Source organism: Polyodon spathula, chromosome 44, assembly GCF_017654505.1.
Source record: "Polyodon spathula isolate WHYD16114869_AA chromosome 44, ASM1765450v1, whole genome shotgun sequence".
NCBI lineage: Eukaryota > Metazoa > Chordata > Actinopteri > Acipenseriformes > Polyodontidae > Polyodon > Polyodon spathula.
Window position 1 is genome coordinate 1,538,458 of NC_054577.1, and position 15,315 is coordinate 1,553,772.

The 15,315-nt window shown below is 43.1% G+C and overlaps 2 protein-coding genes across 2 annotated transcripts; both read right to left on the reverse strand.

Annotated features, from left to right (window-relative positions):
• Positions 1-3,537: 3,537 nt before the first annotated feature.
• Positions 3,538-8,390, reverse strand: LOC121305588 (mitochondrial fission 1 protein-like). The gene is made up of 5 exons (XM_041237277.1): positions 8,201-8,390; positions 6,011-6,143; positions 5,488-5,564; positions 5,164-5,269; positions 3,538-4,141 (listed from the first exon to the last, which is right to left on the reverse strand). The coding sequence occupies exons 1-5, from the start codon at positions 8,243-8,245 to the stop codon at positions 4,041-4,043; spliced, it is 462 nt and encodes a 153-aa protein (XP_041093211.1). The 5' UTR covers positions 8,246-8,390; the 3' UTR covers positions 3,538-4,040.
• An 882-nt stretch (positions 8,391-9,272) lies between these two features.
• On the reverse strand, positions 9,273-14,015 carry sat2a.1 (spermidine/spermine N1-acetyltransferase family member 2a, tandem duplicate 1). Its single transcript, XM_041237283.1, has 6 exons — positions 13,880-14,015; positions 12,697-12,748; positions 12,331-12,414; positions 11,840-11,941; positions 10,124-10,164; positions 9,273-9,670 (listed from the first exon to the last, which is right to left on the reverse strand). The coding sequence occupies exons 1-6, from the start codon at positions 13,940-13,942 to the stop codon at positions 9,497-9,499; spliced, it is 516 nt and encodes a 171-aa protein (XP_041093217.1). The 5' UTR covers positions 13,943-14,015; the 3' UTR covers positions 9,273-9,496.
• Positions 14,016-15,315: the final 1,300 nt, after the last annotated feature.

Sequence of the window (15,315 nt, forward strand, 5' to 3'; positions counted from 1 at the left end):
TTGTCTAAGTCTATCTCTTTGTCTGTGTCTCTCTATCTATGTAAATATATCAAATGAAACAGAAAAAGGTCCTGCAGCTCCACAAAAATGTGAAGAATTGATCGAGAATCGATCAGGATGAAGGGTTTGTATTCCGAACCATCCTGATCTAATAGATTGCTTTAAAATCAATTATTAACATTTGAGTGTAGCTACATGAACGTTGACTTTTTTTATTTAATCTCTCTCTCTATGACAGTAATATAATAATGATAATAATCAAGCGTCTGGTTTTATTGCTTTATGGTTCTGAAAGATACTGGCGAGCTGTGTCAGTTTCACTGCAACCCAGCGCCAGTTTCAATAATTCAGCATGTTGGTAGCTGTTCCACATTGTAACATCCCTCATAAAAGTTTCCCACAGAGAGGTATGCAATGCTTCCCTATGCTTTACCAGACCTCTCTGTGCTTTACAATGCTTCCCTATGCTTTACCAGACCTCTCTGTGCTTTACAATGCTTCCCTATGCTTTACCAGACCTCTCTGTGCTTTACAATGCTTCCCTGTGCTTTACCAGACCTCTCTGTGCTTTACAATGCTTCCCTATGCTTTACCACACCTCTCTGTGCTTTACAATGCTTCCCTGTGCTTTACCAGACCTCTCTGTGCTTTACAATGCTTCCCTATGCTTTACCAGACCTCTCTGTGCTTTACAATGCTTCCCTGTGCTTTACCAGACCTCTCTGTGCTTTACAATGCTTCCCTATGCTTTACCAGACCTCTCTGTGCTTTACAATGCTTCCCTATGCTTTACCAGACCTCTCTGTGTTTTATTACACTTTCCTGTGCTTTTACTATGGGGAACTGTTTCTCTTTTAATGATTATAATAGTAAACAGTTTTCTTTTTCAAGCCTATATACTATTGAACTTGTCTTCTAGCTTCGTGTTCAAACTCTGGGCTTTGTCTGCCGAATCAATGATTCACTTGGTTTGCGTCTCTCTCTCTCTCTCCCTCTTATCTTATCATGTTCCCGTCAGGTTTTGGAAAAAGGAAGAAGCTGTTTATATTCACATGGTTTTATTTTTTATTTGCACTGAGAGATCGAGGGCAAGGGAGGGTTTGCAGTTCAGGCAAAAGTTCACACAGAGGGTAAAAGTATTGTATCATATAGAATGAACTCCCTCAGCTTCATAGAGTCCAGTGAAAGCTGCTGAATAATGTTCCCTTGTTAACATATTGAATTCCACCCCCTCTATATAGAATGAACTCCCTCAGCTTCATAGAGTCCAGTGAAAGCTGCTGAATAATGTTCCCTTGTTAACATATTGAATTCCACCCCCTCTATATAGAATGAACTCACTCAGCTTCATAGAGTCCAGTGAAAGCTGCTGAATAATGTTCCCTTGTTATCATATTGAATTGCACCCCCTCTATATAGAATGAACTCCCTCAGCTTCATAGAGTCCAGTGAAAGCTGCTGAATAATGTTCCCTTGTTATCATATTGAATTGCACCCCCTCTATATAGAATGAACTCCCTCAGCTTCATAGAGTCCAGTGAAAGCTGCTGAATAATGTTCCCTTGTTAACATATTGAATTGCACCCCCTCTATATAGAATGAACTCCCTCAGCTTCATAGAGTCCAGTGAAAGCTGCTGAATAATGTTCCCTTGTTAACATATTGAATTGCACCCCCTCTATATAGAATGAACTCCCTCAGCTTCATAGAGTCCAGTGAAAGCTGCTGAATAATGTTCCCTTGTTAACATATTGAATTGCACCCCCTCTATATAGAATGAACTCCCTCAGCTTCATAGAGTCCAGTGAAAGCTGCTGAATAATGTTCCCTTGTTAACATATTGAATTGCACCCCCTCTATATAGAATGAACTCCCTCAGCTTCATAGAGTCCAGTGAAAGCTGCTGAATAATGTTCCCTTGTTAACATATTGAATTGCACCCCCTCTATATAGAATGAACTCCCTCAGCTTCATAGAGTCCAGTGAAAGCTGCTGAATAATGTTCCCTTGTTAACATATTGAATTGCACCCCCTCTATATAGAATGAACTCCCTCAGCTTCATAGAGTCCAGTGAAAGCTGCTGAATAATGTTCCCTTGTTAACATATTGAATTGCACCCCCTCTATATAGAATGAACTCCCTCAGCTTCATAGAGTCCAGTGAAAGCTGCTGAATAATGTTCCCTTGTTAACATATTGAATTGCACCCCCTCTATATAGAATGAACTCACTCAGCTTCATAGAGTCCAGTGAAAGCTGCTGAATAATGTTCCCTTGTTAACATATTGAATTGCACCCCCTCTATATAGAATGAACTCCCTCAGCTTCATAGAGTCCAGTGAAAGCTGCTGAATAATGTTCCCTTGTTATCATATTGAATTGCACCCCCTCTATATAGAATGAACTCCCTCAGCTTCATAGAGTCCAGTGAGTGCTGCTGAATAATGTTCCCTTGTTAACATATTGAATTGCACCCCCTCTATATAGAATGAACTCCCTCAGCTTCATAGAGTCCAGTGAAAGCTGCTGAATAATGTTCCCTTGTTAACATATTGAATTGCACCCCCTCTATATAGAATGAACTCCCTCAGCTTCATAGAGTCCAGTGAAAGCTGCTGAATAATGTTCCCTTGTTAACATATTGAATCACACACCCTCTATATAGAATGAACTCACTCAGCTTCATAGAGTCCAGTGAAAGCTGCTGAATAATGTTCCCTTGTTAACATGTTGAATTGCACCCCCTCTATATAGAATGAACTCCCTCAGCTTCATAGAGTCCATTGAAAGCTGCTGAATAATGTTCCCTTGTTAACATATTGAATTGCACCCCCTCTATATAGAATGAACTCCCTCAGCTTCATAGAGTCCAGTGAAAGCTGCTGAATAATGTTCCCTTGTTAACATATTGAATTGCACCCCCTCTATATAGAATGAACTCCCTCAGCTTCATAGATTCCAGTGAAAGCTGCTGAATAATGTTCCCTTGTTAACATATTGAATTCCACCCCCTCTATATAGAATGAACTCCCTCAGCTTCATAGAGTCCAGTGAAAGCTGCTGAATAATGTTCCCTTGTTAACATATTGAATTGCACCCCCTCTATATAGAATGAACTCCCTCCGCTTCATAGAGTCCAGTGAAAGCTGCTGAATAATGTTCCCTTGTTAACATATTGAATTGCACCCCCTCTATATAGAATGAACTCCCTCAGCTTCATAGAGTCCAGTGAAAGCTGCTGAATAATGTTCCCTTGTTAACATATTGAATTGCACCCCCTCTATATAGAATGAACTCCCTCAGCTTCATAGAGTCCAGTGAAAGCTGCTGAATAATGTTCCCTTGTTAACATATTGAATTGCACCCCCTCTATATAGAATGAACTCCCTCAGCTTCATAGAGTCCAGTGAAAGCTGCTGAATAATGTTCCCTTGTTAACATATTGAATTGCACCCCCTCTATATAGAATGAACTCCCTCAGCTTCATAGAGTCCAGTTAAACAGAAATTGCTAAATCTGATTAAATACTACTACTGATAATTTTTAATACAATTTTATTTACAAAACACACTCAACAATGACACATTTGGCAGCAGCTCTATTAATGTCTTGCAATAAGAACTAATTATTAGAATGTCTTTTTTTTTTGTTTTTACCGGCGAGGGCGACCAAAATAATACCCCACCCCATTCATTTGTAAATAACTTTTGTAAAAAGCTAAAATAAACTCATTAGAACATATTTTTTAGTAACATTCCACCCTGCACAAGACAGGCGCTATTTGCCCCTCTCTAAATTAACAAAAAGGCTTTTAATTACATTTTCCAAACATGTGCTGCTGGGATGGTAATAAGACTCCTATTGCATAGCAGTTTCACCCTTTCCTGGTTTTACTAGGAGCTTGATCAGCCCACAGTGTGTCTAGGCAACAAGCTCAGGTACGTCTTATTATCAAACTCCTAGTGAAATGCAAACAGAGCGGAGAGACTCAGAATCCTCGGGTCTGGAGTGTTCCGCAGGGGGCAGGGTTTTCCAACCCCTTACTTGGACTTGGACTTGGCCACAGCCAATCCAATGAGGCCGGCCAGCCCGGCCACACCCAGGCCAATCCCACCGACTATCGCCATGCCGACAAGCCCATCTGCACGAAAAAGAAACACATTTAAAACCACATCTTTTACAGCTTAGTGATTATGAATTGCTAATTGTAATATTAGACTGCGCTTGGAGATCTTCTGATCCACCCCTCTGCTCTGGACTCGCCAGTCCTCAGCACCACAGTCCTGGATCCTCAGCTAGCGTATTACTGCTCCACTATGACACTGTAGATATAACTCTCTGTAATCCTAACTGGCTGCATCCCAGTTCATATTCTAGCAGCGTTATTAATCTACACGGCATCCCAGTTCATATTCTAGCAGTGTTATTATTCTACACAGCATCCCAGTTCATATTCTAGCAGCGTTATTATTCTACACGGCATCCCAGTTCATATTCTAGCAGTGTTATTATTCTACACAGCATCCCAGTTCATATTCTAGCAGTGTTATTATTATACACAGCATCCCAGTTCATATTCTAGCAGTGTTATTATTATACACGGCATCCCAGTTCATATTCTAGCAGTGTTATTATTATACACGGCATCCCAGTTCATATTCTAGCAGTGTTATTATTATACACGGCATCCCAGTTCATATATTCTAGCAGTGTTATTATTATACACGGCATCCTAGTTCATATTCTAGCAGTGTTATTATTATACACGGCATCCCAGTTCATATTGTATTCTAGCAGTGTTATTATTATACACGGCATCCCAGTTCATATTCTAGCAGTGTTATTATTATACACGGCATCCCAGTTCATATTCTAGCAGTGTTATTATTATACACAGCATCCCAGTTCATATTCTAGCAGTGTTATTATTATACACAGCATCCCAGTTCATATTCTAGCAGTGTTATTATTATACACAGCATCCCAGTTCATATTCTAGCAGTGTTATTATTATACACGGCATCCCAGTTCATATTCTAGCAGTGTTATTATTTGCACCGAGTGTAAACTATACTGTGTTTCAATATGAAGCTTGCATTGTAACCCTGCGCTGCCCTGTGACGCCTGTGCGAGTCGCCTGGGGTAAAGGGGTCGCCCGCTTGCCTTTCTCCATGGCTTTCTTGATCAGCTTCTCCAGCTCCAAGCCCTGGGTGTTGGCTGGTTCTTTCTTCAGCAGGACACGGATGTACTTCAGCCCCTTCTCGTACTCCTGAGACCAAAATAGAAGACATTCGGTGTTGGGAGGAGCGTGGCCGGGATGAGCAGAGCATGCGGGGCGGGGCTAGGGGGCAGGGCTTTTACAGTTAATGATTTTTTGGATTCAAGGTAAACCAGCTGTAAAACATGTTGAGACCTGGGAGAGAAGCCAGGAGCTGAGTTTGACCCCCCCACCTCTGTCGGCTGTGGGGAGGGAGCGGGGCTCAGTACCTTCAATCTGTAGTTTGCCACAGCCAGATAGAAGAGATAGTCTCTCTGGTCGTCCTTTGTCCCTTTGTGCACCAGCTCTGTAAAAAAAAGAAAGCCACGTTTCACTCGGCATTCAAAAGCACAAAGTGTTTCCAACAGCGCTCCCGTTACACAGCGGTTTGATCCATTCCTGGTTTTGTTATGAGCTTAACAATAAGACACACCTGTCCTTGTTCCCTGTACAAGCACTGCAGCGAATCAAGCTTGAAGTAAAATCTGGAATGGGTGAAGCTGTCTTCAAAGCTGGAAATAAGACTCCTGTTGCACAGCGGTGTCACCCAGTCCAGGTTTTACTACCAGCTTGACCAGCCCCCAGTGTGTCTAGGGAACAAGCTCAGGTGTGTCTTATTATTAAACCAGGAATGGATCACACTGTTGTGCAGCGGGAATCTGAGGCTATGCGTTTACAGAATTCTGATTAATCAACCACATCAACTTGAAATCAATTAAAACCAAAAAACAATAATAATAAACAGAGTCTCACCTTCCAGAAGCAGGATCCCCTTGGCTATGTCGTTAGAGTACTTGTTCCTGATGAGGCACCAGGCGTACTCAAACTGCGTGTCTTTGGAGACGGGGCCTTTGGCCAATTCAGCTGTGTATTTCTTCTCAAATTTCTGAGTGAGACACACAAGGGCTGTATTATTTTAGACTAGCGCGACTCCAAGCGCTTCATCCAGTCCTGTTTTTATATAGGACCGCGTTGAGGCGTACATACACAGCACATAATGTATAGAACTGCATTGTGTTATATGCTGTTTGTATTGACTGTGCTCTGCCCTGTATTTCACTGTATTTAATGTATCTGCATTGTGTTATATGCTGTTTGTATTGAATGCGCTCTGCCCTGTATTTCACTGTATTTAATGTATCTGCATTGTGTTATATGCTGTTTGTATTGAATGCGCTCTGCCCTGTATTTCACTGTATTTAATGTATCTGCATTGTGTTATATGCTGTTTGTATTGACTGTGCTCTGCCCTGTATTTCACTGTATTTAATGTATCTGCATTGTGTTATATGCTGTTTGTATTGAATGTGCTCTGCCCTGTATTTCACTGTATTTAATGTATCTGCATTGTGTTATATGCTGTTTGTATTGACTGTGCTCTGCCCTGTATTTCACTGTATTTAATGTATCTGCATTGTGTTATATGCTGTTTGTATTGAGTGTGCTCTGCCCTGTATTTCACTGTATTTAATGTATCTGCTATGTGTTGTATGCTGTTTGTATTGAATGTGCTCTGCCCTGTATTTCACTGTATTTAATGTATTTGCATTGTTTTATATGCTGTTTGTATTGAATGTGCTCTGCCCTGTATTTCACTGTATTTAATGTATCTGCATTGTGTTATATGCTGTTTGTATTGAATGTGCTCTGCCCTGTATTTCACTGTATTTAATGTATCTGCATTGTGTTATATGCTGTTTGTATTGAATGCGCTCTGCCCTGTATTTCACTGTATTTAATGTATCTGCATTGTGTTATATGCTGTTTGTATTGAATGTGCTCTGCCCTGTATTTCACTGTATTTAATGTATCTGCATTGTGTTATATGCTGTTTGTATTGAATGCGCTCTGCCCTGTATTTCACTGTATTTAATGTATCTGCATTGTGTTATATGCTGTTTGTATTGAATGCGCTCTGCCCTGTATTTCACTGTATTTAATGTATCTGCATTGTGTTATATGCTGTTTGTATTGAATGCGCTCTGCCCTGTATTTCACTGTATTTAATGTATCTGCATTGTGTTATATGCTGTTTGTATTGAATGTGCTCTGCCCTGTATTTCACTGTATTTAATGTATCTGCATTGTGTTATATGCTGTTTGTATTGAATGCGCTCTGCCCTGTATTTCACTGTATTTAATGTATTTGCATTGTGTTATATGCTGTTTGTATTGAATGCTGCTCTGCCCTGTATTTCACTGTATTTAATGCATCCGGCATTGTGTTATATGCAATTGATGTTTGCTCTGCCCTGTATTTTCACTGTATTTAATGCATATGCATTGTGTATATGCTGTTTGTATTGAATTGCGCTCTGCCCTGTATTTCACACTGTATTTACATGTATTCTGCATGTGTTATATGATGTTGTATTGAATGCGCTTGCCCGGTATTTAATGTGCTATGCCCTTTATTTCACTGTATTTAATGTATCTGCATTGTGTTATATGCTGTTTGTATTGAATGTGCTCTGCCCTGTATTTCACTGTATTTAATGTATCTGCATTGTGTTATATGCTGTTTGTATTGAGTGTGCTCTGCCCTGTATTTCACTGTATTTAATGTATCTGCATTGTGTTATATGCTGTTTGTATTGAATGCGCTCTGCCCTGTATTTCACTGTATTTAATGTATCTGCATTGTGTTATATGCTGTTTGTATTGAATGTGCTCTGCAGAAGAGACTGGTGTGCGCTGCACTCTTCCACTTGGGCATTTTAAATAGAGGATCAATGCAAAGCACCGGTTACAATGTTGCGAGTTACTGCGAGGACCCCCACGCCCAATCTTTCTGACACACTTCCACGCTCGGGTTAGAGATGCTGACGTTGTCACCAAGTGCAAAACAACACCCATAATTCCTTTCCGTTCAACCGAGTGCAAACAGAGTCGGTTCTCGCTGTTATCCACGCCAGACAACCGATCTTTTACAAGGAAACTCACCATTAAATCCTCCGGAGCTACGGTTTCATTAACGACGGTCTCCATCTTTCTCGGATTTGATGACCTCACCTGCCGGAAATGCTGGTCGACCTCAACTGCCGGAAATAAACTCACGGCTTGGCATTCCGGAAATGGAACCCGTAGTATAGGTTTCCGAGTTGAGAGGACAGTTAACAGTGATCGCAGTCTGAAATTATTACTTAGTTTTAAAATAAATAAATAATACAGAAACGTATTTTTTTTTTTCATGACTGCAGCATGACAATCTGCTTGGGTAAAATTGTACAACAAACTCACACTAGCCCTGCTGCTTCTGCTGCTGCACCCAGTCCTGGGGTTCAGAGCTCCCCTCAATGAAGTCTGTTATTATTATTAATATTGCAATGATCAGGAGCCAGGAGTTTGAGCAGGGTTACAAACTCACACTAGCCCTGCTGCTGCTGCTGCACCCAGTCCTGGGGCTCAGAGCTCCCCTCAATGAAGTCTCTTATTATTATTAATATTGCAATGATCAGGAGCCAGGAGTTTGAGCAGGGTTACAAACTCACACTAGCCCTGCTGCTGCTGCACCCAGTCCTGGGGCTCAGAGCTCCCCTCAATGAAGTCTGTTATTATTATTAATATTGCAATGATCAGGAGGCAGGAGTTTGAGCAGGGTTACAAACTCACACTAGCCCTGCTGCTGCTGCACCCAGTCCTGGGGCTCAGAGCTCCCCTCAATGAAGTCTGTTATTATTATTAATATTGCAATGATCAGGAGCCAGGAGTTTGAGCAGGGTTACAAACTCACACTAGCCCTGCTGCTGCTGCAGCACCCAGTCCTGGGGTTCAGAGCTCCCCTCAATGAAGTCTTTTATTATTATTAATATTGAAATGATCAGCAGCCAGGAGTTTGAGCAGGGTTACAAACTCACATTAGCCCTGCTGCTTCTGCTGCTGCACCCAGTCCTGGAGCTCAGAACTCCCCTCAATGAAGTCTGTTATTATAATTAATATTATTATTGGTAACAAGCACAGGTGTGTCCTATTATTAAACTCGTAGTCAAACCAGGAATGGATCACACTGCTGTACTGCTCTGCAATGGGCACTTTATTTCAACCCCAAAGGACCACAGCAACGACCAAGACATCCTGAAAAAGAAGAACGACAAAACAACCAACAGACTACTCCAGTTTAAAGCTGGGACTAAACTCTGCTTCTACAGGCTGGCCAGCTTGTGGCTCTGAATCGAAGGTGCATGTGGAGATCGTGGCCCCCTGCACGGTTCGAGAGCCACGCTGACGGCCAGCCTCGCTTCAGTTAGTGGCTTGGGCTAGCTTCTCTAAGGCTTCACCCTCGAAGCGCATCAGCTGCCAGCCCTCGGCGGCGGTCAGATTCACAGCTCCCTGGTCGCTGTAGAAATCCAGGGAAGGCTTATTCCAGTCCAGCACGGTGAACTGCATCCGAACACAGCCCCGCGCCAGGCCGATCTGGAGAGAGAAACGCAGGGCATGAGTGACCGGCGACCGTAATATACCAGGACCGGACGAGACGATCATTCCAGGGTTGACCAGAGCGATCTAACCAGGGTTTGGACGGAGAAGATCAGGCGCTGGTCATTGATCCTTACCCATCGGAATTATTACCCGGAAAAAAAGCAAACGCTAAATTTGTAATCATAATAATAATAATAATAATAATAATAATAATACATTCTATTTGCACTGTCAATGAATTATCAATGAAAATAAAAAGACGGACAAAATCACAACAGCTTCTTGTAGTGGACAGAGCGATCTGTAGCAGAAATATTTAGTGCGTGAGGAGGCAAGGCATTCTTTTTAGTGTTTGTTTCTTTTGGGCAATATATCACCTCTGCCCTCCCCTCTTCTCCTCCCCTCTTCTCCTCCTCTCTCCCCTCCCTCTCTCTCCAGTAGCATTACCTGTGCAATACGACACATTAGTGCTTTCCCGATTCCTTTTCCTAGCAAAATAAAAAGACAGGTTAGTTTACAATGCTTCCCTATGCTTTACCAGACCTCTCTGTGCTTTACAATGCTTCCCTATGCTTTACCACACCTCTCTGTGCTTTACAATGCTTCCCTATGCTTTACCAGACCTCTCTGCACTTTACAATGCTTCCCTATGCTTTACCACACCTCTCTGTGCTTTACAATGCTTCCCTATGCTTTACCAGACCTCTCTGTGCTTTACAATGCTTCCCTATGCTTTACCAGACCTCTCTGTGCTTTACAATGCTTCCCTATGCTTTACCAGACCTCTCTGTGCTTTACAATGCTTGCCTGTGCTTTACCACACCTCTCTGTGCTTTACAATGCTTCCCTATGCTTTACCAGACCTCTCTGTGCTTTACAATGCTTCCCTGTGCTTTACCAGACCTCTCTGTGCTTTACAATGCTTCCCTATGCTTTACCAGACCTCTCTGTGCTTTACAATGCTTCCCTGTGCTTTACCAGACCTCTCTGTGCTTTACAATGCTTCCCTATGCTTTACCAGACCTCTCTGTGTTTACAATGCTTCCCTATGCTTTACCAGACCTCTCTGTGCTTTACAATGCTTCCCTATGCTTTACCAGACCTCTCTGTGCTTTACAATGCTTCCCTATGCTTTACCAGACCTCTCTGTGCTTTACAATGCTTCCCTATGCTTTACCATACCTCTCTGTGCTTTACAATGCTTCCCTATGCTTTACCAGACCTCTCTGTGCTTTACAATGCTTCCCTATGCTTTACCAGACCTCTCTGTGCTTTACAATGCTTCCCTATGCTTTACCAGACCTCTCTGTGCTTTACAATGCTTCCCTATGCTTTACCACACCTCTCTGTGCTTTACAATGCTTCCCTATGCTTTACCAGACCTCTCTGTGCTTCACAATGCTTCCCTATGCTTTACCAGACCTCTCTGTGCTTTACAATGCTTCCCTATGCTTTACCAGACCTCTCTGCGCTTTACAATGCTTCCCTATGCTTTACCAGACCTCTCTGTGCTTTACAATGCTTCCCTATGCTTTACCAGACCTCTCTGTGCTTTACAATGCTTCCCTGTGCTTTCCCAGACCTCTCTGTGCTTTACAATGCTTCCCTATGCTTTACCAGACCTCTCTGTGCTTTACAATGCTTCCCTATGCTTTACCAGACCTCTCTGTGCTTTACAATGCTTCCCTATGCTTTACCAGACCTCTCTGTGCTTTACAATGCTTCCCTATGCTTTACCAGACCTCTCTGTGCTTTACAATGCTTCCCTATGCTTTACCAGACCTCTCTGTGCTTTACAATGCTTCCCTATGCTTTACCACACCTCTCTGTGCTTTACAATGCTTCCCTATGCTTTACCAGACCTCTCTGTGCTTTACAATGCTTCCCTGTGCTTTCCCAGACCTCTCTGTGCTTTACAATGCTTCCCTATGCTTTACCAGACCTCTCTGTGCTTTACAATGCTTCCCTATGCTTTACCAGACCTCTCTGTGCTTTACAATGCTTCCCTATGCTTTACCACTCCTCTCTGTGCTTTACAATGCTCCCTATGCTTTTCCACTCCTCTCTGTGCTTTACAATGCTCCCTGTGCTTTCCCAGACCTCTCTTTCCCACGGGTTTCAAAGAGCCCTGTAGATATTTCCATTGCTCTGTGTGCTGCTTACCTCTGAACTCAGGCATCACGTACAAGTCTTCCATGTAGATGACTCTTCCTTTCCACGTGGAATACGTGAAGAAATAAAAGCCGTAGCCCACTATTGTGTGCCCTGCAGAAACCAAACAAAGCTTCACTGCGAGAATAAAAGAAGAGGGGGCTCGATACCAGGAGGTTCAAATCCCAGCTCAGCCGCTGACTCCCTGTGTGTGTGTGTATGTGTGAGACCCTGAGCGAGTCACTGACCCTCCTTGTGCTCCGTCCTTCAGATGTAAAGCAAACGAGGTCCTATTGGAAGAGACTCTGCAGCAGCAGCAGCAGTTGTTGATGATTTAGAGTTCACCCCCCTAGTCTCTGTGAGTCGCTTTGGATAAAAGCATCTGCTAAACGACTCATTAATAAAGAAGGAGAAGAAGGAGAAGGAGAAGAAGGAGTAGAAGGAGAAGGAGGAGAAGGACTCTGAACGAAGCGCACAGCTGAATAAAGACAAAGCCACTGTACCTTCTCTGCTTTGGAGTTCCTCTGGCACTTCAGCCACCAAACACTTAAAGAAAGGGCTGCTTGAAAATCCGTCCGCCTCCAGTTCTGCAAGAGAAGAGCAGAGCAAATCCTGCAAGAGAAAAACTCAAGACAGCCTGCCCTCAATGATTACCACCTAATCCTGCTTCAGAGGGGCTGTACTGAGGGCGAGGTGAACGCAGTGAACGCTGCTGCCCACAGTGGACCTTCATATGAATATATATACACACACACACACACACACACACACACACACACACACACACACAAAGTATGTGCTATGTTTGGCAGGTGACAGTGCTAAAAGACCTGTTATGCCCAGCAGAGCTCCGATGGTCATCTCCTTACCTTTGTGGGTAAGTTTAACTTCACCTGGCATTTTCTCATACTCTGCCAAACCCTGCGGATCAAAGAACAGCAACACGCTGACCTACAGCAGTCCAGCGCTAACTCTGAAGAAAGCCAAAATATCGATTGCCTTAAACAAGAGTTAGATGAACAGATAGATAGACAGCCAGCCAGCCAGATAGACAGATAGATATAGATAGATAGACAGCCAGATAGACAGATAGATATAGATAGATAGACAGCCAGATAGAGACAGATAGACAGCCAGATAGACAGATAGATATAGAAAGATAGACAGCCAGATAGACAGCCAGATAGACAGCCAGATAGACAGACAGATAGACAGCCAGATAGACAGATAGATAGACAGATAGATAGACAGCCAGATAGATAGATAGATAGATAGACAGCCAGATAGATAGATAGATAGACAGCCAGATAGATAGAGAGATAGATAGACAGCCAGATAGATAGATAGATAGACAGCCAGATAGATAGAGAGATAAATAGACAGCCAGATAGATAGAGAGATAGACAGCCAGATAGATAGAGAGATAAATAGACAGCCAGATAGATAGAGAGATAGATAGACAGCCAGATAGATAGAGAGACAGACAGCCAGATAGATAGATAGAGATAGATAGATATTGATAAATAGACAACCAGATAGATAGATAGACAGATAGCCAGCCAGATAGATAGGATAGACAGACATAGATAGATAGACAGACAGACAGATAGATGGAAAGGCAATTACACTGCTGTGCAAAAGTGTTAGACATTTTGCATAGTTTTTTCTTTGTTTTTGTTTTTTTTTTTTTTGGAGGGGGGGGGGGGGGGGGCGGTGTTATACAACCATTAATAGTTGGGCCGTCGGCAGAACCTTGGAGTCACGTGCAATATGTAAAATTAAATGTAGGTGGTTTTTTTTTTTTTTTTTTTTTTTTTTTTTATTCCCCCCCCCCCCCCCCCCACCTCCCTCTCTCTCTCTCTCTCTCTCTCTCTCTCTCTCTCTCTCCTCTCTCGCTGCTCTTGTCCAGTTCACTGTCAGCTGTTGTGCCCGCAAGCGGTTGAAGATTCTGAGCAGTGTGAACCAACTTCTGAGCAGAGTGTCATCGCCTCTCAGATACCACAAATTTTTGTTGCAAAAAAAAAAAAAAAAAAAAAAAAAAAGCCCACTCACCACGATCAAGCGCATTATGTCTCGACAGTCTGCCGGCGTGGAGTCCCGCACGGTGCAGATCATGGCGCTGACAGGCAATGAATTCAGCAGCAGCAGCAGAGCCCGGAGCACGCTTCGCTCCCCACTCGAGCAACGTCATCCGCGAATAGGCTGTTCCAGGTAAATTTTTTATTTCCCCCCCCTCGGCAAATTTTTTTCATTTTTTTTTTTTTTTTTTTAATCTTAGTACTTTAACCCCCCCCCCCCCCCCCCCCCCCCCCGACACAAAGAATGTAAGAATTATTAAGGGTCACTTTGCGTGCTCACGAGAATTAAAAATTAAATGTGCTTTTAATGAATTGAACGACCTACTTTACACTCCCCCCACCCCCCCCCCCACGGCTTCTTTCCACGTCAATTTTACAATTTGAAACTAACGAGAATTGAGCTTTGGGGGGGGGGGGGGGGGGGGGGGGGGCTTCAAGTATAAGTTTTAAAAAAAATAATCATATCTATTAAACCCCGCATCCCGCCGGCAGATCTCAGAACTTTGTTAAAATTGTTCTCAGTTTAACAACGAGACGTTTGAATATTTAATGCATACCGTGAAAAATCAAACTTTTTTTTTTTTTTTTAAATATTTTTTTTTTTTAAATGAAGTCAGCAGTAATACCGGCTCAGTTCTGCTGATGCATCCCCTCAATGCACTGGCCACGCAATGCGCTGGTTTAACTGGGCTATTGATTAATAGGACTCAGCGAGCTCCGTTGACTTCTATTGCTGTGTGAATCCCTCTCGTCTCCTAGGAAACGGGAACGCCAGCAGCAAGCCCGGCTCTTCGCCGCTGAGATTAACCCTGAAGCTGCTGGCCGGTAACGCGCAACTGCGTCGTGTTTGAGAAGCTGCGTTGCAGCTTCGGCTGTGAAAGTGGGTCTGCTGATTGGATGAGCAATGAAGAGAATTGCGCGTGTGTGTGTGTGTGTAACCTTGTCGCGTTTTTGTTTGGACTTGCAGTTCCCTTGCTAGAAGTTTTGGGTGGGGGTGAGATGGGTAGGTAAGTTTCCTAGCTCGACCTAACATGGTACAGGCATGGGCGTCCGCAGAATTAATTCAGGATGTAGTCTGGTAACGCGGTGGTTTGCATGTCTCTCTCACAGATGACTGGGTCACCCAGAGGACCTCTGATATTGACCACAGCGGGCGAGTGGCTTGGTCAAGCCTGTCTGACGACAGTCCCATGGTTCACATCTCGAACCGCCTTGAGACTTGGTACAGACATTCCTGCTTCTGCGTTCAGCGGTCTTGCACAGACTTCGTTGGGCGGGGCAAGCTTTATAGCTAGCTCTATATCTACAGTAATGCATGCAAGGCTAGAGTGACTGTAGATACTTGGGCTTAGCTAGTCTGTTTCTTATGAATTGTTTAGAATTACTGCAAATAGATTGCAAAGCCCAGTT